The 23,616-nt window shown below is 46.0% G+C and overlaps 1 protein-coding gene across 3 annotated transcripts in view; it reads left to right on the top strand.

Annotated features, from left to right (window-relative positions):
* Sorl1 (sortilin related receptor 1) overlaps window positions 1-23,616 on the top strand; it is a 162,709-nt gene that overhangs the window by 47,213 nt on the left and 91,880 nt on the right. For all 3 annotated transcript variants that reach the window (XM_076924791.1, XM_076924793.1, XM_076924790.1), the window contains exons 6-11: window positions 4,098-4,278; window positions 15,636-15,737; window positions 16,741-16,910; window positions 19,668-19,860; window positions 22,546-22,663; window positions 22,863-22,936. In XM_076924791.1, the coding sequence (XP_076780906.1) occupies window positions 4,098-4,278; window positions 15,636-15,737; window positions 16,741-16,910; window positions 19,668-19,860; window positions 22,546-22,663; window positions 22,863-22,936 (838 nt within the window). The remainder of the gene's footprint in view (window positions 1-4,097; window positions 4,279-15,635; window positions 15,738-16,740; window positions 16,911-19,667; window positions 19,861-22,545; window positions 22,664-22,862; window positions 22,937-23,616) is intronic.

Here is a 23,616-nt window from a genome sequence, read left to right as displayed (position 1 = left end):
TAAATGTGGGGGTGCAGACCTCAGAGGTGGTGCGTTCATGTCCGTTGGGGTTTATATCCAGACTGCTCAGTCATATGACAGTGCTACTTTTATTTCTTCAGGATCCTCCCCAAGCTTGGTTCCTGCTGTGTGACACACACAGAGTCTGCCTTTCTCCACACTCCCCCAACACCTCTGTCTGTTGTCTTCTAAGTGATAGCTATTTTTCCTGTAGGGAGCTTTCTAAAGATCCTACTTAGAATTACAGGTATTGCTCTGTTAGTTCGGCTACACACTATCCTTGTTGTGTGTGATCCTTTATTACCTTCTAGCATACAGTTGTCTGGCATGTTAACTGTTTGCCTTCAATAGGGTGAAAGCATCACAGGGACGAGATTTTGTTAGTCTTGCACACTGCTGCATCCCCAGGGAAATTGTGACTTGGGTAGATACTGCCAAATTTTCCATGGACATTGTCAAATTTGCTTTCATCTCAGTAGAATAGAATAGTGTCTTTATCTACAGCTAAGGGCACAGTGTCTTATTTAGCTTTAATTTGCATTTTTTCTCATTATGAATGAGTTTGAATGTCTAAGAATGCTACCCCCCTCTCATAAGATAGGCCTCATGTAACACTGGATAGCTTTGGACTCTTTATGTATTTGGCAAGGATCATGAACTCCTAATTAAGTATGAATTTAAAAAAAATGTTCTTAGCAAGTTCTATGACAGCTGTGATGGCTAAACAGAGAAATCCCATCTTAATCAATCAGTCCAATCAGTCAATCAATAAAATAAAGAAGAACAAATTAAAATGTTCTTTTGGGGCATTTCTGCTAATGCCTCTTGCCCCTTTTCTGATTGTTTGTCTTCTTGTTGATTTCTGGAAACTCTTTATATATTGAGGTTAGGCCCTTTAGGTGTCATGCGAGACAGGTTGTATGTGTGCTTCTGATTGTCAGTTATTATTTGTCTTCTGAGATTTACATTTAGTTTTAGTCTATGTTAACTATAGTGGACCAAGAGGATTTATGTTTATGTTGGCTGCTTATTTGAACTGAATGTTTTCGAGTTGATGTTATTTCCTTAGTTACTAAGGATGGTGAAGAAAGAGGATAGGTGAGCATCTTCCTAGTCACAAGGACTTTGCTTTCATAGCAGGCAGCTTTCCCGGTCCTTTCGTTATTTTCCTTGGGCAGAAACTGTGGATATTTTAGGCAAATTATAACCATACTGTCATAAAAGAACTGCCTCCATCCAGGAGTGCCGTAACTTTCTCTTGCCTTCTGAGGAGAAATTGATTGAAAACAATTTTAGGTTTATATGTATGAGTGTTTTATCTGCGCGTATATGTATGCATCCCAAGTGTGCCTGGTGCATACAGAGTCAGAAGAGAACATTGGATCACTGGAGTTAGATAGCCATGAGCCACCACATGCATGCTGGGAACTGGACCCTGGTCCTCTGTGAAAGCAGCCAGCATTCCTAACCACTGAGCCATCTCTCCAGCCCCCAGACTCATCTTTTATCATCTTAATGAACAGTATATCAAGAGGGTGAGCCAGCAGAATGACTAAATGCAGGAGCATTTAGCTTAGGCCTTTGTTCTGGAGCTTCTGTAGGCACACAGGTGTGTTAAAGGCATTGGCCCACTTGATTTCAGACCCTTGGATGTCTAGTATTGGGACTGAAGGTGGCTGGAGGGATCTCGTCATACATTTTCCCCAATGTAAGAAACAGTGGAAGCTGATCTTTCAGAGAATTAGCACAGGTTTGATCCACCATGCTTGTCAACCTGGGAACAACAGGCAAAGAGGAAGGGCCCAGGGCAGAGAAAGCTAGTTAACTCATGTGCAGACAGGGTAAGAAAAAACCTGTAACAGGGGAGCCCATTTCAAGGGTGTCTTGTGCAGCTTTCCTGTGGGACTGTGGGTGACTATGCTTAGAAATAGCCAATGGACGGGCTTTCTTTATGGAAGACAGAACGAAAAGTGTCTAAGATCCAGAGAGAAGTTGGAAGGCAAGGAGATGCCAGAGTACAGGAGTTTGTGGGTGGAACCAACCCCAGAATTAGGAGGTCCAAATATGGATGAGAGGCGATGGTGGGGGTTAGAGGTATGAGGCCTTCTGTCTCTAGACCTTAGCTTCCTCTTTTGGCTAGAACAAGGGATAATAGAAATGAGTTCATCTCAAAATATGTCAAGAAGGGTTTCTTCCTCTCTGCCTTTTAAAAATACCCAGCAGTCTCCTTGTCATTTGCATATCCTCCAGGCTAGAGGAAGTACTTTAATCAGTACTTCTAATTGTAGAGAAGAGAACATGTCACCAGCCGCCCCCACACAAGCATCTGATCGGGAAGAATGGATTTCTCCCACGCCGGGGACCAGGCTGCTGGGTTCTTTGTCACTCTGCTCGGAGTCCAGATTGTAGGGCCGGCATCACGTCTTCCGCTAGTGTGAAATGAGACTCTCTCCTTTCCATTTCTTGTTATCTTCCTGTGTGTGTGTGTGTGTGTGTGTGTGTATGTGTGTATATAGGCCAGAGGTTGATGTTGTGCACCTTCCTCTATCTTATGTGTTTCAATCCCTATCTTATGTCTTTTGAGATAGGGTCTTTCACTGAACTTGGAACTCACTGGTTAGATTCCGTTCCCATCTCCCCGATGCTGGGATCATAGGTTGCCACGCACCGCCTTTCCTGCAGAGTGTCAGTGTTCCTCACGTTTGTACGACAACCTTGCCTTTAATGGCTGTACCATGTCCCCAGTTCGATTTCTTCTTTTGAAAAGAATCTGTTTTCTTCGTCAAACACGGCCTTGACAGTCCACCTCAGGAGGACTTGGAAACCATCCTCACCACCATTATTCTAAGCGCTGCAGGGCATTGTGGAACTGTGTACAGGCAGCTGCAGAAATGACACCCTTGGCTCAATGCCCGAGTCATCTCGGCATGGTTACTGTGGAGTCCTTTTCTTGACTTCCCAGTTAATTTTTTATTTGCTGGGTCACCAGCCTTGGCAGGAAGTCTGGGCACATCACTGGTCTTGCCAGTTTCTGGTTGGTGCTTTATTGAGGGCAATAGCTTACGGCATCTCCACTGGACTTTGACCTTACTCCTAAGTTACAGTTGGGGTTACTATGTGTAGTGGTGGTCCAGCCATCTAATACAGTGAACATCTCTTCAGCCTGGGATTGTGTTATCTCAGTCTCCCCAGGCCATGTGACATGCCCACAAAGCTTGCACAAAGCCATGTGACACAATGGATAAGAGGCCCCGCCATAGTGCCATGAGACTGACTCCAGGATTCACGCAGCCTCAGTACCCTGTACATACCTCAAGCTGAGTTAAAGACGCCCCTGTGAAGCCTTGAGGTTGAATGTTCTGAGCGAGTGTGTGGCTAACATTGAGAGGAGAAAGAGGAGCACTGGGAAGGATTCTTGGAGGATGGTGATTTGGACTTGATCTCAGAGGAGAGGAGGATTAAGTGGGAGGACTGGAGTTTGTACAAAGGGTGCCTCTACACAGAGGTGTTCACAGAAGCATGGGGAGGACAAGGGTGTCTACCCTCTCTGAAGGATGCCTTGAATGATGGCTGAGCAGGTGTCTCGAGGGAGATGAGATGTACTGGTAGGATGACTCCAGATGGCATGGATTAGTAATGTCTGCATTGAACAGCCAGGGAAACACCCGAGGGATAGGCCACCGGGCTCTGAGGGTTCCAATGTGCCCCATCTGCTGCTGTACCTCTGAGTCTGTGGCACCTGGCAAAAAATGCCCCTCGCCCCCAAGGTTCTGAGCTTGGCACCAGGAACTTGCCTCTTGCCTCCAGGAGCCCAGTGCTAATTTATTCAGAGCCTCCCCGCCTTTTGCTTTTTCCGTTCTTTTGCAGTAGGTCCGGATATAGCTGTGCCCTAATCCCGGGATGTTTTGGAAACAGCCGCAGCAGAATACAACAACTTTAATATAAGTGGCAGATCCCTAACTTCTGTCCCTCTCTGAGGGACAGCCAAAGGCAGGTGCTTGAGGTAGAGTGCCGTTTGTAACCAGCACCGATCTGTGAGGTGACGTTGTCCATGCAGTAAATAGGAAATGGTAACAACAGTTGCTTCTTCCTTCCAGGGGAATTGAACCCTATGACCAGCCAAACACTATCTACATCGAGCGGCATGAGCCCTTCGGGTTCTCCACAGTGTTCCGCAGCACAGATTTCTTCCAGTCCCGGGAAAACCAGGAAGTGATCCTGGAGGAAGTGAGAGACTTTCAGCTTCGGGACAAGTACATGTTTGCTACAAAGGTGGTGGTAAGTGGAGGCTGCTCAACAGTTCGCCGCCCCGGGCGGTTCCTCTGCTGGGTCTGGCATCCTCCTGGGCATGACATCAGCTGGATGATATACTTGAGGTAGCTTGGCTGAAGGATCTTGGAGGTCATCAAACGTGACTGAAGGGTGTGTGCAGAAGGTGCAAGATCAGAGTGGAGAAGTTTAAAGCAGGCAATCAAAAGTATCAGAAAATCTAGGCAACTGCTTGTCACCCTGTTAGGCAAGCATCCCAGACAAAGACAGATCTCCTTTTTCTTGTATGTGGTTGAGAGTATATGTTAGTGTGTGTGTGTGTGTTGATCTCAGGCGTTTGTTTTTCTGTTTTGTTTTGTTCTGCCCCCCCCCCCCGCCCCACCCTTCATTGCAGTTCAGTTACAGGCTTGCTGGCTAGTCGGCTGCAGGGAACCTTTCATCCCAGCTTCCCCAGATCTACCATGTCTGGTTCTTCACCCCACCATGGGTCCAGGGGATTGAACTCAGGACCTGACGCTTGCTCAGCATTTGTTTTGCCAACTGAGCCATCTCCTCAGCTCCTAAAAACAAACGTCTTTGTACTGTCAGGAAAAAGAATATGGACAGGATCCATGGTGATTGGAAGCTAATGTTCTTCAAATCCTACTACCTGGTTTCCTGGCAATTTAGACTCATCTCTCTGAGATTTTTTTTTTTTTTTTTTATTTACATGGCTCAGGATGTGTCGTCATTCCCGAGTGGAAGCTAATACTCACAGAAAAGGAGTAATTAAGCTTCCAGCTGTCAGTAAGTCCCTTAATGCTCAGCCTTGAGGAGATTTGATGTACAAGAGCCAGATGCTGAAATTGGAGGCTCCAAACCAGAGCAGATTACTTAGCAGGACTCTGTGACCCCATTCAAAGGGACCGAGTCTGCTCTGGCAAGGGCACCTTGGATCCTTGCTCCTGGGAAGTGTGGCTTTGGCTACTGACCGTGAAAGGCCTCTGGTACCTGGGAGGTTGTCAGTGCTTTCTGTCACTGTTAACTGCGGGCCTGAAGCCAGGGAGCGTGTTTCTCTCCAAAGTCTCAGTCATTCATTCCTGCAGTTGGTAGCAGGCGAGCAGAAGCAGATCAACCTCCTTGATAGAATCCTAGGGTACCGGCAAATGGGTAAGGCAGGGAGGAGGGATGGAGGAAGAGTACAGGTGGCCAAAAGCTGTAGACAATCCCAAGTATGTACTTTGCAAAAATGCGTTTTCTTATTTTTATTAAAAGTTGCGTTATATTTGTCTCCTTACTTGGTGTGTTTGTGTCACTGTGTGGGTATGTGTTCCTAGGGTGGCATGAGTGTGGAGGTCAAAGGGCAACTTGCGGGAGTTGGTTTCCTCCTCCTACCATTTCATCCTCAGGATCGGACTCCAGGCACCAGGCTGGGCCAAAAGCACCTCTACTCCTGAGTTACCTCACTGGTCCGCAAAAGGTTTTATCTTTAAAAGTCATTTAAAATTTATTTGTCTGTGTGTGGGTGTGCACCTGAGTGCAGGTGCCTGTGGAGGCCAGAGCTGTTAGCTCCCCTGGTGCTAGAGTTCTGGGTAGTAGTGGGCTGCTGCCTGACATGACTGGGAATCGAACCTCTGTTGTCTGCAAGAGCCGCACACACTCTTAATCTCAGGGCCATCTTTCTAGCCCCCACAAATGACTTTTAAGACCACTGAATTGTGGCCATTTTTTTCTGCCTGTATTGACTCCTAGGTCATCTCTTTCTTGCCTTGCGCGCGTGCGCGTGCACTCGCGCTCGCGCACACACACACACCCACACCCACACACCCACACACCCATATTGTCTTGGTCAGGGTTTCAATTTCTGCACAAACACCATGACCAAGAAGCAAGTTGGGGAGGAAAGGGTTTATTCAGCTCACACTTCCACACTGCTGTTCATCACCAAAGGAAGTCAGGACTGGAACTCAAGCAGGTCAGGAAGCAGGAGCTGATGCAGAGGTCATGGAGGGATGTTACTTACTGGCTTGCTTCCCCTGGCTTGCTCAGCTTGCTTTCTTATAGAACCCAGGACTACCAGCTCAGAGATGGCACCACCCACAATGGGCCCTCCCTGCTTGATCACTAATTGAGAAAATGCCTTACAGCTGGATCTCATGGGGGCATTTTCTCAACTGAAGTTCCTTTCTCTTCGATAACTCCAGCTTGTGTCAAGTTGACATGAAACCAACCAGTACAATTGACCCCTTGTCAACTTGACACACAAACACATCACTAGTAAGCCTCAACCCTTACTTTCTTATTCATCCCCAAGATCTAAATAACTTTAAAAGTCCCAGTCTTTGCAAATTCTTACATATTAAAATTTCAATCCCTTTAAATAGCCACTCTCTTTTAAAATTAAAAGTCTTTTTGCAATTGAAAGTCTCTTAACTGTGCGCTCCACTAAAATACTTTCTTCCTTCAAGAGGGAAAAAATATCAGGGCACAGTCACAATCAAAAGCAAAATCAAACTCGAACCGTCCAACGTTTGGAATCCACTCACAATCTTCTGGGCTCCTCTAAGGGCTTGGGTCACTTCTTCAGTCCTGCCTTTAGTAGTACACACATTGTCTTCTCCGCTCCAGCTGCCTGCACTCCACTGCTGCTGCTGTTCTTGGTGGTCATCTCATGGTACTTGCATCTCCAAAACATTGCTGTCTTCCCCTGCAACTAGGCTTCACCAATAGCCTCTCATAGAGTCTCTTCATGGTGCCAGGCCTCAAATCCTTTGCATGACCCCTTCAGTCCTGGGCCATTAATTGCAGCTGAGGCTGCACCTTCACCAATGGTCTTCCCTGGCCTCTCACAGTGCCGAGCCTCAGCTGCTCTTCATGACCCCTTCATGCCTTCAAACCAGTACCACCTGAGTGACTCTTACACATTACCAAGTCTAGCCACAGCACAAGGTACGAGCTACCACCTTAGCTATCTCTGGAGCACAGCCTCTTTGTGCTCTCAGAAAACACTTCCCAGAAGATTTCATCTTAATGATGCTGGTCTCTTCTTAATTACCACTAATTTCTTAGCTCCAGCTAACCGGCATCAATAGTCTCAGTAATGCAAAGGTTTTGCTTTAGGAGTTCTGGCATCTTGTTAATCACAGATGAATCTTCAGCCCCAACTAACCAAACCCACAGAATCTTCCCGATCAAAATAGCAATAGCCCTGGTAAGAGTCTTTAATCTTCCCTCTGAAATTTCACGAGCCAGGCCTCCATCTTCTGCACTGTTCTCAACATTATCTTCCAAGCTCCTACAGAACATCCCACAGAGCTCTTAACATCCCAATGGCTCTTCTAGTAAGAAGTTCCAAAGTCCTTCCACAGTCCTCCCCAAAACATGGACAGGTTGTCATAAAAATACCCCACTATGCTGGTACCAATTTGTCCTAGGGTTTCTATTCCTGCACAAACACCATGACCAAGAAGCAAGCTGGGGAGGAAAGGGTTTATTCAGCTGACACGTCCACATTGCTGTTCATCACCAAAGGAAGTCAGGACAGGAACTCAAGCAGTCAGGAAGCAGGAGCTGATGCAGAGGCCATGGAGGGATGTTACTTACTGGCTTGCTTTCCCTGGCTTGCTCAGCTTGCTTTCTTATAGAACCCAGGACTACCAGCCTAGGGATGGCACCACCCACAATGGGCCCTCCCTGCTTGATCACTAGTTGAGAAAACGCCTTACAGCTGGATCTCATGGAGGCATTTTCTCAACAGAATCTCCTTTCTCTGTGGTAACTCCAGCCTGTGTCAAGTTGACACAAAACCAGCCAGTAGACACACACACACACACACACACATATACATACATGCTTTCAGAGTAGCTCAGAAAACATACCCTGCACCAGTTACCTTGGAAATTCGTAGGGCAATGAAAAACAGGCAGAAGTGGAAACCAGGCCTCAGCCCTGATGCTTTGTGACCCAAATTGGATAACTCCGAGTTCTTTTTCAGCCTGCAATCTTATCTCTGGCTCCTCAGGGGCCGTGGGCCTTTTCTCTTTGAAGTTGTTGGCTTGGAATTAATGCGTGCCTTTAATTTTTCTGTTCTCACACACATTGATGATGCCCTGGCTTGTTCTTGCCTTTGCCTGAGTGGGGCCAGAGTGGATGGCTGTTGTTCCTTCTCTCAGCCTGTTTCCTTGATCTCCTGTCCAACAGCTTAAGATAACAATAGTGGAGCTGTCTGTTCCGCTGCGGTCTAAGGAGAGGCACAAAGAAGGACCTGTGGAGTTTCCATTTCTCCTGGGGTCATGTCTGTTTTGATGATCACTGACGTTAGACATAGTAGCAGGTATAAGCAGAGTTGAACATATGCTGCCTTGGAACCACACAATTAAAAAGAAATCCCAAACAACAACAACAACAACAACAACAACAACAACAACAACAAATACCCAGACAAGTCCATCTTTTAAATTTTGGAAGGGTGCATAGTCCCGCCATATTGATCACATTGAGCAGTGTAGGAGATAGCAAAGCACACTTCTGGGACATATCTATAGAGGTCAAATGGAGAAGGTATAAGGACCCCCATTCTACCCATAGGTTGGAGGACTACCTTGGATGTAGTATTTTTATTACAGCAACAGGAAAGTAACTCCTATAGGATGTGTGAATGCAGGCCTATATGGTAAAGATAAAACCCAGGGCTTCCTATAGGCTAGTCAAGCCATTTACCTGAGTTATGACTTGCCTTTTAAAAATTCTTTTTCTCAGACAAGATCTTTATAGGTATCCCAGAATCACTGTGAACTTGTAATCCTCCTAGCACACTCTCCAAGTGCTGGGTGGTCGATGTGTCTTGTCGTGCCTACTGGGACATTATTTAATAGTCTTTGGTTCTTTAACCATATTTGTGGTACCTGATTTTGGCTTGCTGATTCTAAGACCTGTACTCTCTCCCATGGATAGTTTACACTGAGACCTCTTCTTTCTTGTCTTTGATTTTCTTTGTGTGTTAAGAGGGCTGTGGGAAGGAGGGGAGCAGGGAGACAAAGATTGAAGCCAAGTTAACCCAGCCTAGGTTTAGCCCTTCTGCCTTGACCTGCGTAGTGGTTGATTGCAGGTGTGTACCACCACGCCCAGCTCATCCTCTGTTCCAGACTGATTTCTGTTACTGTGACAAAACCCTCTGACCAAAAGCATCTTAGGAGACAGAAAAGTTTATTTGGCGTGCACTTCCAAAATACAGCCAGTTCATCACTGAGGGAAGTCAGGGCTGGAACTGGAAGTGAGGAACACTATTTGCCGGCTCACTTCTCATAGGCTCTCACTTAGCTAGCTTTCTTATAGAGCCTAGGGAATGGTACTGCCCACAGTGGGCTGGCCCCCTCCTACATTAATTAACCATCAAGACCATTCTCCATAGATAGGCACATAGGCTTGTGTAATTGAGGCAATTCCTCAACCACTCAACGAAGGCTTTCAGATGACTCTAGGCTATGCCAAGTTGACAGCTGCAGCCCACCAGTACATTTTGTTGAAAATTACTGTTCCTGTGGCTCTTGAGACCTACCTCTGGGTTTATGTTGTTGTTCCGTGATGCGTTCTTTATTGCACACATACAGAATTGTCTGCAGTTTAGTTTCGCAGGCAGCCAGTGTCTGTTAGATTTTCTTGGGTATTTTGAAGCAGCAAGTCTCTGCCCATCCTAATGGGCTCTGGTGTGGGGTAAAATCTCCTGTTCTTTGCCTGGCAAGTTATAAAGTCACCCCCCCCCCCCCAATGTCTGCCTTCTGCAGAGCCTCCAGGTTAGCTGGAGGTGAGACAGGCTCTGTTTTGTTCTTCTCAGAGCATACTCATAGCTCTTGTGTGCCTGGCCTTAAAGATTCTTAGAAATCTTACAGAGCTTTTTCAAACAGTGCCTCTTTGGGCTATTTTCTTTCTGGGTTTTTCTTTTTAAGCTTTGGTTAGTCCCAGCTGTGGACACTGCCTCTGGCAATCTCAATGTTAAAGTGCCAGTTGTTAATTGCTGTCTCCCAGGCACAACCTGACTGGCTATTGGACATTGGACTCGTGTGTGTGTGTGTGTGTGTGTGTGTGTGTGTGTGTGTGTGTGTGAGTGTGTGTGTGTGTGTTGGGGGGTGTCAGGTATTAGGAAGATAAGCCCAGAGCCTGCACCGTTCCTGTGAGCCCCCAGGTAGGTAAGGTACTGATAATTTTCTGACTGGATTTTGGGGAGAGGGAGAACTATTCTGTCCACTAGCCCCTCAGCCATTATGGCCATGAGGCTGTGAGTTTTCAAGGCTACCTCAGAGGTTGAAAGAGGGGGGATAGGAGCAGGGCGAGGGAAAGTGCAGGGAAGTTCACCACGCTTGCCAAGACCCAGACGCTGTTCTTCAATAAATGCTGCTTGGAGTTTTGCCAAACCTTTATGTAGTCCTCAGAAACCCGAAGATGTTGATTTTTCAGAGTGTTTATGTTTCTCTTGCTTTCAGGGATGGAGTTTCCGAGCTCCTTACCTTGTCATTCTGGAAACGTTTTTAATTGATAGCAACTTCATAAACTTTATTGTGGTCCTTTTTCAATCTATAAAGGAGAGCGGTTTATATTGATGTAAACTCTTTATTGCCCTCGTCTGTCTTTAGCATTCCTTACAGATGCCAGTCCCACTTGCTGTCTACCTTTCCAATCTAACCTATTTCCCTTAGGGTAGTTTCTCATTTCTTAAAAATTATATATTTTTATAATTTCATACATAGATACAATGTATCTTGATAATATCCTTCTCCCGCTCTTCCCCTAACTTTTTCTGGACGCCCCCCCCCACACCTCCACTTTACCTATAGCTTCCTCTCCTCTGTTTGTTTTAATTTATAACTCTCCGAGTCCAGTTTGCTCTGCCATGGGTGCTGGACCGTCCACTGGAACATGGCTGACCTACCAGGGACCACACTCTAGGAGAAAACCAACTTTCTCCCAGAAGCCATCCACACCAACGGCTCCTCTGCCACAGGGAGAGACTTATGTGCAGCTCACCCCCATGCTGGAATGTCTACTGACTTGACGTGGTGCTTGGTGTGTGCAGGCAGTTGTAGCTATGCGAGTTCACGAGTCCTTTGGTCCTGTCACATCCAGAAGGCATTGTTTTGCCCAGGTCCTCCTTGGCTCTTAGAACCTTTCTGCCCCTTTTCTGCAATGATCCCTGAACCTCAGGGAGGATGGGTTGGTATAGACATCCCATTTATGACAGATGCTCCTTTGATGCTTGCCCAGGTCCTCCGTGAGTCCTGGCTCTTAGAATCTTTCTGCCCCTTTTCTGCAATGATCCCTGAACCTCGGGGAGGATGGATGTGGTACGGACGTCCCATTTATGGCTGACGCTCCTCTGATGCTTATCCTCTTCACTTTGACCAGTTGTGAGTTTCTGTGTTGACCATCTATGGGTGTAGAAGTACCTATTTAGAAAGCACATTTAATACAATGTCCATTTAGCAACATATAGTAGTAGGTTTGCCCCGTGCCTGTGAGCTTCCCAGCTACGAGTTCTTGCTCAGGTTTACAGTATCAGGCAAGCGTTTCTTGTATGGTGCAGGCGCCAAGTCTAAACAGAAAGCCATTGGTTACTGCTGTAACATTTATTCCACGGCTGCACCTACAGGCATTTCTTTCCATGTTGATCACTTTTCTAGCTCACAGAGATCACAGCCAGATGGGACTGTTGGCGACTTTTCCTCCTTGGTGGCTTTCGTACTCTCTCTGGTACCAGGAAAGCTAGTTGTAGTTTATCTATGCTTTACTTATGTTCCCCCCTCCGCCCCCTTACGTGAGGTCTTGCTAGGTTACCTAGGCTAGTCTCTAACTCCTAGGCTCAAGTGATTCTCTTACTCCAGCCTCCTGAGTAGCTAGGATGTGCCAATCTGATTAGTGTAGTTACTGGGACGAAAGACTGGAGGGAAAGAATTTAAAGGAGGAAGGTTGGTTTTGACTCAGGACTTCAGAGCTCTCAGTATATAACAGTGGGGAGAGCGGGGCAGGGCAGGGTAGCTCACGTCACTTCATGATGCTCTGGAGCAGAAAAGCCTACAACCATGGCTTGCTCCTCTCCCTCTTCTTTTTCCATCTCCCTAGCCAGCCTGGGGACAATGCCTCCATGTGTTCAGAGTAGGTCATCTGCCTTTGTTAATCCTCTTTGGAAATGCCCCAGGGACACACCCAGAGAGGCACTTTCCTGATCTCTTAGATGTTTCTTAGTGCCATCAAGTTGACAAGGGATCAGTTGCTGGGTGGGAGGAGAGGCCCGGGCCACTGTGCTGGGTTTCTGTTTTAGGCCTGCTGTTCCCTGCCAGGAGCATCTGGGATGATTGGCTGAAGCTTTGTCATTGATCCAAAGGAGACTGCACCACTGGCAGCTGCAGCTCTAAGCTATTGTTCAGGTCACCCCACACCATGGGAGGCCTGCTGTCCACTCCTTCTAGCTGAACCGCTATGAGACTTGAAGTTGAAGAGTTCATCACCGCATCCTCGGCCTTCATGGTTAAGAACATACTATGTCTCAGTTCCCCCTTGATGGCTCATGACTTTTTTTGTTGCTGTTGTTTTACTATCTCTCAGATATATACTGAAATCCACACCATTTGCTTATCAGAACCAAAACCACAAAACTTAAAAAAAAAAAAAAAATCAACCCGTCCATAAAGTATCGAATTCTGTAACATCCACCCAGATGAAAACCTTTAAATAAGCCCTAGCTGTTGTACATGTTGGTGGGTCTATTAATGAAAGCAGCCTGCCAGGGATTCAATGCAGAATGCAAGTTTTGCAAGCTGAGTATGGTGACTGGTACCTGTAACCCCAGCACTTAGGAAATATAGCAGGAGGACCAGCAGTTCAAGGCAATCTATCCCCAACTGGACAGTGTTCAAGGCCAGCCTGGGCTACATGAGATTCTGTCTCAGAAGAAAGAAATAACCCTTCTTCTAAAAACTTAATTCTCTTCTTAGAGTTTTCCCCCCAAATGATATGCATGTGTGAAGGAGGCAGTATATTCCCGTGTGTTTTATTAGAAAGTGCTTCTGGGAATCACCAGTGTCCAGCATCAGCTATGAAGAGGAAAGATGTCTGAGATACATGATTAATGAAGAAAGGCTAAAGTGTGCTTTGGCAGGGTCTGCATGCACGATTTATTGATGAAGGAGTTGCTAGGTAGTTTCTCTCTTGTGACCCACTTTGTTCGGCAAAGATTGGATTGCATACATCAGGTTGGAGTTGTCTTAGGACAATTAGAATGCCACTAGAAATCAAAGTGGCAGCCAAGATGGGCATTGTGTGTCTTTCTTGTGCTGCCTCAGGTAGACAAGTAAGCTGTGGTTGCGTCTTTCCTTTCCAATATCCTGTGGAGTTATTCCTATTCTTAACATGCCCTTGCTGACCTTTGAGTCTCTACCCAGATAGGAAGACTAAGGAAAACCAGAAGGGCCAAAATGATATGTCCACCAGCTGATTTGGTACGTCCAAGTAGCTTCCCCCCAAACCAACATGGTATCTTTCCTGGTATCCCATTATCCGGTGCTTGACTATGTGCCTGTCTGTAAACGGTGAAGAGGAGTTACAGAATGGAGATCTTTACTCCGGATGGTAGTCAGGGCCCTGTTGTTTAGGGGTGAAGGGAGGCTTGGTGTTAGGGGAAGGCACAGTGTTGTGTGTCAGTGTATTGGGATGCTTGTGTGTGACTGTGTGGGTGCACAGAGCTTCTGCCAGTGAACATTCTAGAAGACGAAGCGGGGACAGGGAAGGGCAGTGATAGTGGTGGTAGTGGAACTCTTCATTTTATCTTACACTGATTTGTACTGTTAAGTCAGCTCCATGGGGCTCACTAATAACAGTTAAAAAGTAAAAAGGCCAAGTAACAAACCCCTGAGGTTTGTTAAGAAAAGCATCAGAGCCCGACAGTGTTCTTGCACAGTCAGTAGTGTGTCATGATTTAATTGCTACCATTTTTCTTGATGGCAATAAAACAATACAACAACACTTTTACAATGCCTAAGGGTGAACCTGAAGTATCTCAGGTAAGGAATAATTCTCTCAGAAACAGGGAAAGAATGCCTCTTGAGACTTTGAAAAACAGTGATGTATAGTGCTCTATGGATTTGTATTTGTGGGATAAGAGTGGCATGCATATATATGTATACACATATATACACACATACATGGGGGGGGAGAGGGTATTTGTCTTTCTGAGTGAGACTTATCTCCAGTTATGTATATTCTCCTATTAATGTCTGTCAGACTGAATAAAATTTATCATATAAATGTGTCACTTTTTCTTCATCCGATCCTTTGCTGATGGACATCTGGACTGGTTCCCTTTCTTAGCTATTGTGGTGTAAAGTTGGATGTGCAAGGATCTCTGCTGGGCCAGGTCAGGTTTGATGTTTAGTTAGAGGACCCTTCATGCTGACAGAAGTAGTTGGCTGATCCAGTTCACACTTCTCCATCAGCTGGGCTCTTTCCCACACGTTTGCCACCAGTGGGTGTCACTTATTTTCCCCGTGGTGGCCATTTTGACGAGTGTGAAATAGAATCTCAAAGCAGTTCTGATTCTCATGTCCCTGATGGCTAAAGATATGGAACACTTTTGAATTTATTTATTGGCTATTCTGTGTCTTCTGTTGAAACTTCCAACTGTTGTTGGGCCTTTGGCATTACCGGAAGTTGTCCTGTTTTGGGGAATAGAGTTTAAAGGAGTGAAAAAAAACATAACGGTGCAATATATGTATTTCATGGGCATGTGTATTCATTGGCAGTCATGAACATCTTTGTATGCATGACACAGCAATGGCTAAAAAAACTCTAATGCAACGTGGGGTCAGATTGTTCTGTCCTATCAGACTCTGTGTGTGTGTGTGTGTGTGTGTGTGTGTGTGTGTGTGTGTGTATTTCTTGATGGGAAGTGTTCAGAGATTGGATCATGGAATTACCAAGCATTCTGCAAAGTCTTGCAAATTGAAGCCTTTTTGAGATCTGTATAGCATATGGCTGAGCTCGCCTGTGCAGGCTTACAGCCACGGGCTCTGCTCTGTCTGAACTCCATGGCTTTCCCCCTTCCTACCGCTCTTCTTCACACACAGGTGGCCTCCACCACTTTCCCTGTGTCCAGGTTTCCCTGACATACCACTGTCTCTCTCCCTCTGACACCCCCAGACTGTCTGTAGGAATTATAGATTGAATGTCCAGTACTAAACAGTTCAACTCAGGGATGACACTGTAAAAACAGAAGAGGGACTGAGTCACAGACTGCTTTGTGTCTTCAGCAGAATCAGAGGGGTTCGACCTGTTTTCTTTCCCCCGTGTTTTGAGGGACTGTCATCTGACACAGTTAATTTCCCTCTTCTCTTCCTTGGCAGCATCTTCCGGGCAGCCAGCAGCAGTCATCTGTCCAGCTCTGGGTCTCCTTTGGCCGGAAGCCTATGAGAGCAGCCCAGTTTGTCACAAAGCATCCTATTAATGTGAGTGAGGTCTGCTGGAAGCTGGAAGGGGGGAGGATGCTTGTCTCCAAGCATCATGGGAATGTCCTGCTGGTGTGAGCATTTTACATTCTCCCTGTGGGCACCCTCTAGAGAGGCTTCTGAAGAGACCTGTTATACTCTGGGCCTGTTGGTCTGCTGTTGTGCACTTCACTGTTGGAAGTGGAGCTGAATGGGAATCCTTTTCCTGCTTTAAGTGCAGTAAGATTGGCAGAAGGGTCAGTGCTGGTCAGTGGTCTTTTATGCCAATCCTTAGGCAATGGGAAATTTGTGCATGGCATTTACTTATTAACTATAGGCTATATTATTTGCAGATGGCCAAGGCTCCAAAAGGGGATATATTTGGGTTCTGCTTTGTAGAAACAGACAGGTTAGAAAGACCAAGAACAGAGTGAAGAAAACATAGTCAGTACTCCAATATGAGCACGTACCTCAAATGAGTTCAGTTATTAATACATACCGATTGCTGGGAAGGCTCGGTGTAGATCACCAGGGTAGAGCCTGCAGTGGGGAGGTTAGCTTGGAAGGCTTTGGCATCAGTCTGTGGGTGATAGCTCCACGGGGATGTCACAGGAGTGACAATCAGTTCTGTCTAGTGCTGTTCTATGGGTTTTCTCAGTCTCCCGAGGGAAAAGAAGAGAAAATGAAATGAATGCATGTTAATCTAGATCATGCTTTGTGCTAATACAAGGTCTGCTGGGAGAAATGAGGAGACATCCTTACCAAAAAAGAGGTTTCTAGGTTATTGATGGAGGTCAGAGGCCCATTCTTTTCTCGTACTTTACCAGCAAACCCTACGTGTAGACCAGTCATGGATACTTGGAAGGGAAAATTATTTCAGCTTCATTCACGTTGGGTCTTAGCTGTGCCTTTATACCCACTTTTATCCCCGGGATATGTAAAGTCATTGCCTGAGTGGGTGTATAAAAACCCACAGGGATAATTGGGTTTTTAACTATTTGTTTTCTGACTTTGGCTTCCTAAGGAATATTACATCGCTGATGCCTCCGAGGACCAGGTGTTCGTGTGTGTGAGCCATAACAACAACAGTACTAACCTATACATCTCAGAGGCGGAGGGGCTGAAGTTCTCCCTCTCCTTGGAGAATGTGCTGTATTATAGCCCAGGAGGGGCTGGCAGTGACACCCTGGTGAGGTAAGGAGAACCCCTCAGCCCCCAGGCTTGGACCAGCCAGGTCACCTGCCTCTTCTTACCTTAGTGGTTTGCAGTGTTGTACACATGGTCTTGCTTGAGGTGCTTTTGAGGTGTGTACCGCCCCCACCCCATCAGGTGTCCTCAGATTGCAATTGAATTGGTCTGGGGTTATGGTTCGGGTTGTCCCTCCAGGGATTTTTGTGTGTGGCCAAAGCTGTTCTAGGTGACTTTAAGGACCTGAGCTACTTAGTTAACCATTCCCTTGGGTTTTGTGATATCTGAGCCAATGGGAAAGAACAGTTGGAAGACACCGTCACTTCAGGGAACACAGGGGCCCTGCTTCCAAGTGACTGATTGACAGCCTCTCTTAGAGGTAATTATAAGGTGGTGTGTGTTAGTAAAGGACCCGGTGTCCTTGTCTCTTTCACTGGCAATCACAAATGTAGGGCTGTTTGGTACTTGTAGTACGGGGTGCTTTTTGAATGCTACCTTCTCAAAGGACTTGGGAGCCGTTGAGGACTCTGAATTTAATTTTCTGGATGTTTGGCATAACGATGGTATGCGGCCTTCTGGATCTGGCTTCTAGCATGTGTTCAAGGTTCATCCTCATTGGCTCACTTCTTTCTGTGGATGAATAATAGAGTTTACATGGTTTATTAATTAAGATCCATGAACCATTGTCCCTCAGGTCTTTCGGTGACTTTAATTTTTGCCCCCCCCCATGTCTATGGATGGAGTGACTAACATAGCTCCCTGATGACTTTATTATTGTTCTCATTTGTCAGATATTTGGGTGAATGTCTCATGGTAGGACAGAGTGGGAGCCCCACCTGGAGAGGGCCATCAAGGAAGGAGTCCTCAGTTAAAATGACCATCTGACTTTTGTCATCTGCCTCTTACGTGTGACCCTTTCCTCCCGTGGTGTCTGAGACTGCCATGCGTCATCCACTTGAGATACTGAAAAGAGATTCCTGTTGAGCTTTCTTATTGTCAGGCTTTATCTCAGGGCGACAGGGGTTCAGACTCGCTCAGTTCAATGAGCTGTTATCATTCGTGGTTCTGTTTCAGCCGGATGGAATGGGGTGAGGGTGAGTTATCAGATGTGTCAGCAGGCTGGTTTAGAATAAATGGCTCTGAACTGAGTAGGGCAGAGTGATGCTGACGAACTGGCTCTCATTTCCTTAAAGAAGAGGGAGTGAGAACTCTTAACAGGGGCTCAGTCTGACGTTTGTGGGTTGTGCTTGGAGGAAATCTCATGGGAAGCCATAGCTAGTTGTAAGACTAGCTTATAGGAACTAATGTGCTAACAATGTGGCAGACCCGTAGGGACAACTTTGGAGGGAACACTTGGCTCAGTCGGTGGGGATGATCGCCAGTGTGTAGCTGCATGGGGTATGGCTGAAGGGGAAACCTGGTGACGTTTCTGGCAAGTTTCAGCCCACAGCGCCTGGGAAGGGGTGGGGGGAGAAATGCTTTGGAATGGGCTGGTGGAGACGATGGGAGAAAACAAGCTCAGAGGAGTGCAGCCATGAAATCTGTTATTCTACTGCAAGCCAAAGAGGGAAATGAAGGCGTGGATTGACATTAGAGCAGAGGATTGTGAAGCAAAAGCTGACAGGCAGTAAATGCTAAAACCCCCAGCAGATAATAGGGGAAAGAACCAGGTCTTGAGAGAAACCCAGGCCTCCCACACAGGCATAACAAGCAGTGAGCCTCGGGATGGTAGATTCCAGAAGCCAGAGAGCTGAGGTGAGCGTGCAGAAGGCCAGAGCCTGTTAGTCCGTTCCCCAACAGAGACCCAAGGAATCCCACGTCAGAGGGTTTAGTCTACACCCCAGTATTTGGGAGTGGGTGTTTCTCATCCTGCCAACCAAGAGCAGCTTCATGGGCACTATGGGTTTCTTCCCTTTCCTTCAGCAGAGGTTGCTATGTGTCTTCCTGTCTGAGCCGGTACAACCATCATCCAACTCAGGGGATTCTTATGACATATGATGGGGATTCGGGAGCTTTATTGTACGGCCCATGGCTCAGAAACCCTGGCATAAAGGGTACGGGTTCAGTTTTAAAAGCCACACATGAACCACAGCGACCATTCCCCATAGGTGTTATATTTATAATGAGAGTGCAACGTTATCGAAAAATTTCTTTCCAGTGGACTCTTAGGGTAGCAAGTGAAACCTGGGCAGTCCTAACTGTCCTGCTAGCCAGGGCAGCCCCAGACTTCATAGAGCTGTCCTTGATACAAACCAGCAACAGATGCTGCTAGAACTCTTGACAGGGAGCCCTGTGTTTAGTGTTTAATAATTGTCTTTCTAGAGACTAGATTAGACTGTGAGCATTGTGCATTGTTAGCAGTGTCTTGCACAACTGGCTCAAGGCTTCCCATTAACTCTAAAGAAGCGAGGTATGGTGCACGTTACGTGGGTGTGCCTTGTCAACACGTAAGCGAGAGTAACAAGATACAAAAGGGTACGGCATGATTCAATTTATACAGAACAGACAGATCAGGCAAATCTGTAGAGACAGGAAACAGATCTGTGGTTACCAAAAGCCTGGGAACTGAAAGAAAAGTAGACAGAGACCGTGCCTGCCAATAATGAAAATGTCCTGGAACTCACATTGCACAGCACAGTGAGGTGTACTTAATGCCGTGATACTGTGTGCTTTGAGATGGTTCAATATTACACTGCACACAGTGTAAAATGTCAAGCAAATGCCAGTCCCAGGCTATGGACGATTGTTTTTCTTTGCCTGCAGGTATTTTGCAAATGAGCCGTTTGCGGACTTTCACCGAGTGGAAGGCTTACAAGGAGTCTACATTGCCACTCTGATTAATGGTTCTATGAATGAGGAGAACATGAGGTCGGTCATCACCTTTGACAAAGGGGGAACCTGGGAATTTCTTCAGGCCCCGGCCTTCACAGGATATGGAGAGAAAATCAATTGTGAGGTACAGCTGCTTTAATTTTGTTTGGCTCTTTTTTTTTTTTTTTTTTTTTTTTGGATACAAAACAGAGAGCTGTGGTCTGGTGCAGTTTTCTATATTCAATATTTACAGGAAGCATGCAGGATGATAGAGTGTGCGGTTAATAACACATGGAACAAACTTCCATATGCAACGTTTGTCCTTTCAGGTCCCTGGCTCCACACCAAGTCATGGTGGGGGTTGGGATCAACTCAGAGGGCCGCCGTGGGATATTAAAGACTTTTTTGGATATTGGAGATTGAACCACATATAGACCCTGTTTGTTTGCCTTGTGAGCTATATATATCTTTAGCCTAATATCTCAAGTTTTGTTTTGTTATGAGATGGGTTCTTCCTATGTAGGTCAGACTGGCATAGAATTTGTTATGTGGCCCTAGTTGGTCTTGAACTTGCAGTCTTTCTGCATTACCCTCCTAATTCTCTGTTCTCTGTTTATGTGCCTGTCTGAAAAGCTAAGCCTTTTAAACTGTGTTGCTTGGTCCTGCTAAGTGTTCTCAGGAGTTGATTGTTGTGCTCCCGGGACTTCTGGGACAATCGTACTTGTATTTCTCTTTCACCTGATTGGGCAGAAAGAAACCAGAAGAAACTAGTGTTAGTTTTGGGTGCAACCATATTTAGTTCATCACCCAATCTTTTGGACTTTTGAATTGTTTGTTCATGGTAAGCTAGGTTGTCTCCCCTGGATTTCATAGCTATATTTCTCCCCATGGGAAATTTCTTTTGGAGAGTCTTGTTTTAGAACCCACTTCCCTATATTTTTTCTTCTTCTTTCTTTTTTTTTTTTCTTTTTTTTTTTTTTTTTTGGCCATAGGTCTTAATTTACCACCAGAAATCAGAAATCTAACTTTGGAAAGAAGTGGGCTATAAACAGACCTGGGTAAACACCTAGACAATTCCCCTTTCTCAGTATCTAGGACTTCAGAAGCTTGGCCCATCTTGATATGGATGTGTCTAGGCAGTTTTGAACATGCCATGGGGTAGGGGACAAGCTTGGTGAAACAGATTCAGTGGCATTACTATTTCTCAGACTTACCAGCTTGTAACTGTAGGGCTATCTGTTGGCTTTTAGTTTCTAATTCTTAGTTTTGGTGGTGGTTGGGTCCCTCTCCCTTTGGCTGGGACCAAATAGCTAATAAGAGACCACTTTAGGAAGAAAGGGTGCATTCATTGGCTCAAGACTTTGAGAGTACAACCCATCATGGTGGGAAAGACTCAAGGCCGATGCTTAGTTTTGTTTCCCCTTTCCCCTTTTCATTCAGGCAGGGACCCCAGACCTTGAGATGGAGCTGCACAGTCATGATGACTCTGGTTCTTTTCCCTCTGCTTAGCCCCTCTGGAAACTTTCTCACAGACCTACCCTGAGGTGTATCTTCTAGATGATTCTGGACCTAATCAAACTGGTCGTGAACATTAACCATCGTAGGTGGTAGGTTAGCTTTCTGTCACCATTACAAAGTGCCCAAGAAAATCAGTTTATGAGACAGAAAGGCTGATTTTGGTCCACGCTTTCAGGGGTATCAGTAGTTTTTGTCTGGGCTTGCTTGGCTCTGTTGTATTGGGCCAGAGGCAAGGCTGAACATCATGGTAGAATCAGCTTGATTGACCATGGCAGACAGGAAATAGATAAAAGAAACTCAGAGAGGAAGAGCCTAAGGTGTCCATGTCCCCTTCAATGGCATACCTCATGACAACTTCCTTGCACTAGGTCCCACCTCCTAAAGATTCTGCCAGTTCCCAGAAGAACCAAAATCTTGTGACCAAATCTTTAGAATAGGACCCTTGGGGAGTATTTCAATCCAAACCAAGGAGGTGGAAAAAAGAATATATAGTAATGTATGTGGTTGAAACATGACAGTTCAAGGATCCAGAAACACTTTTAAGGATCGACTTCCTTGTAGGTGAAATAAAAGGAGTGAAAGAGGAAGTAGCGAAGGAAAACTTCTTTGAGCCAACCTGATTTCCTCCCGTTCTTAACTGACCAAACCAGGATGCTAGCAAGATTGGTTTGTTAGAAGTTTGTGTGAGATAAAAATAAGTAGATTGGACAAACCTTGTCATCATTTTTACCCGTGCCATGAACACAGAGCTCCCCCCACCCCCCACCGTTTTGATCATTGATATGTCTGAAATACGTTAGACATCATTTTCCTGGCCAGGAGAACAAGGCAGAAGCATTTGTGGTGACCCATCCATACACAGCGAGGAAGCCAGTTTCCATACCACCAAAGCCTGCATCTTTGTACAAACATGGGATATGCCTTTAAGGTTTCCACATGACCCCTGTAGCATTTAAATCACACGTTCTTACATATCTGGTCATTTTCCAAGGAGACTTTTGGACTTCTGCTTCTTTTTCTTCCGACTGCCTTTCTTTTCTACTTGAGTTGACACTGGTTTGTAGTTGTTATTTCTGGGAGTCTCGGGACTCTAAGTTATCTTCCTCTTTTCTTCAGTGGTATAAGTTTATGTTGGTTCAGAAGAGATGTTCTGTCTAGGGAGATTTGGAGACCACTGGGTTATAAGTCTGGTTTCTTCCAGGCCAGACCTTCTTCTGGGTCTTGCTGTGGGGTCCTTGGATAGACTCTTGGGTTTGAGGGAGTCCTAGGTATGTTTTATATGCTGACTCCATCTGGAACTTTTCTTCTTAAGCTTTCTCGGGGTTGTTCCCTCCACCTGGCCCAGCGCCTCAGTCAACTGCTCAACCTTCAACTTCGGAGAATGCCTATCCTGTCCAAGGAGTCAGCCCCTGGCCTCATCATTGCTACCGGTAAGTGTCCTTGCCTGTTGTCCCAGGGGCTTGGGTGGGCTGGTTACATGCATCCAGATAGAGATACAGTGATCATCTACACCTCCAGCAGTGTCCCCTCCTCATGGCTTTATGGCGTTATCCTAGTGACTAGCTCCTATTTCAGATGTTCTGGTTGGCCCAGATATCTTTCTGGCTTAGTCTTCCTTTTGTGTTTCAGGCTCCGTGGGAAAGAACTTGGCCAGCAAGACCAACGTGTATATCTCCAGCAGTGCCGGAGCCAGGTGGAGAGAGGTCAGTTCCCGTTCCCGGGGCTTTTCTTAGTGTGAGCATGTGAGCTGTGAACCAGTATTTCAGGGACACAATGGCCCCTGGCGGAGGTCTGTGATGCTCTATATGATCCGCATGTGTATCCAGAAACCCAGGGCCCCACAGAAGAGTGAGCCGCACTCCTGTGTCTTCACACCCTATAATGCACTAGTGATTTTATGCCAGAATATCACTTTAAATAAAAAACAGACCATTTCGTTTTTTTTTTTTTATTAGAAACAACTGTGAATTTGACCAAGTTTTTCAGGATAATACATTCCATGAGGGGGAGAATACAGTGTCTGTTTTGCTTACTTCTTCAGCTCTGGGCTGTAACAGTGTCTGGGATAGGGAAGATTCCCAGTAAAATTTGGCGAATGTGTCAGCGAATTATAATGCTGCTGTGGCGGGTCTGACTCTGCTCATTACCCCTGTTCTTCTGAGCCTCGCTGGCTGGCCCTTTGCATCTTCCCCCATGCTATGGAAGGGGATTGCTTTCACACCGTTTAACTGTTTGAGTCTCGAACACTGACCACACCTATTCTCCAGGGTCAGCTAATGCTCCAGACTAACTTATGGTCTTATTCTGTAGGGACTTGGTCTGTGCAGACCCTGAGGGTGGGTCCCGACATCCCAGCAGATCCCAGTACAGGCTGGCTTGAAAA

This window comes from Arvicanthis niloticus, chromosome 26 (assembly GCF_011762505.2).
Source record: "Arvicanthis niloticus isolate mArvNil1 chromosome 26, mArvNil1.pat.X, whole genome shotgun sequence".
In the NCBI taxonomy this organism is placed as follows: Eukaryota; Metazoa; Chordata; class Mammalia; order Rodentia; family Muridae; genus Arvicanthis; species Arvicanthis niloticus.
The sequence above is the reverse complement of the archived record's forward strand: the minus strand, read 5'-3'. Positions and strand labels throughout refer to the sequence as shown.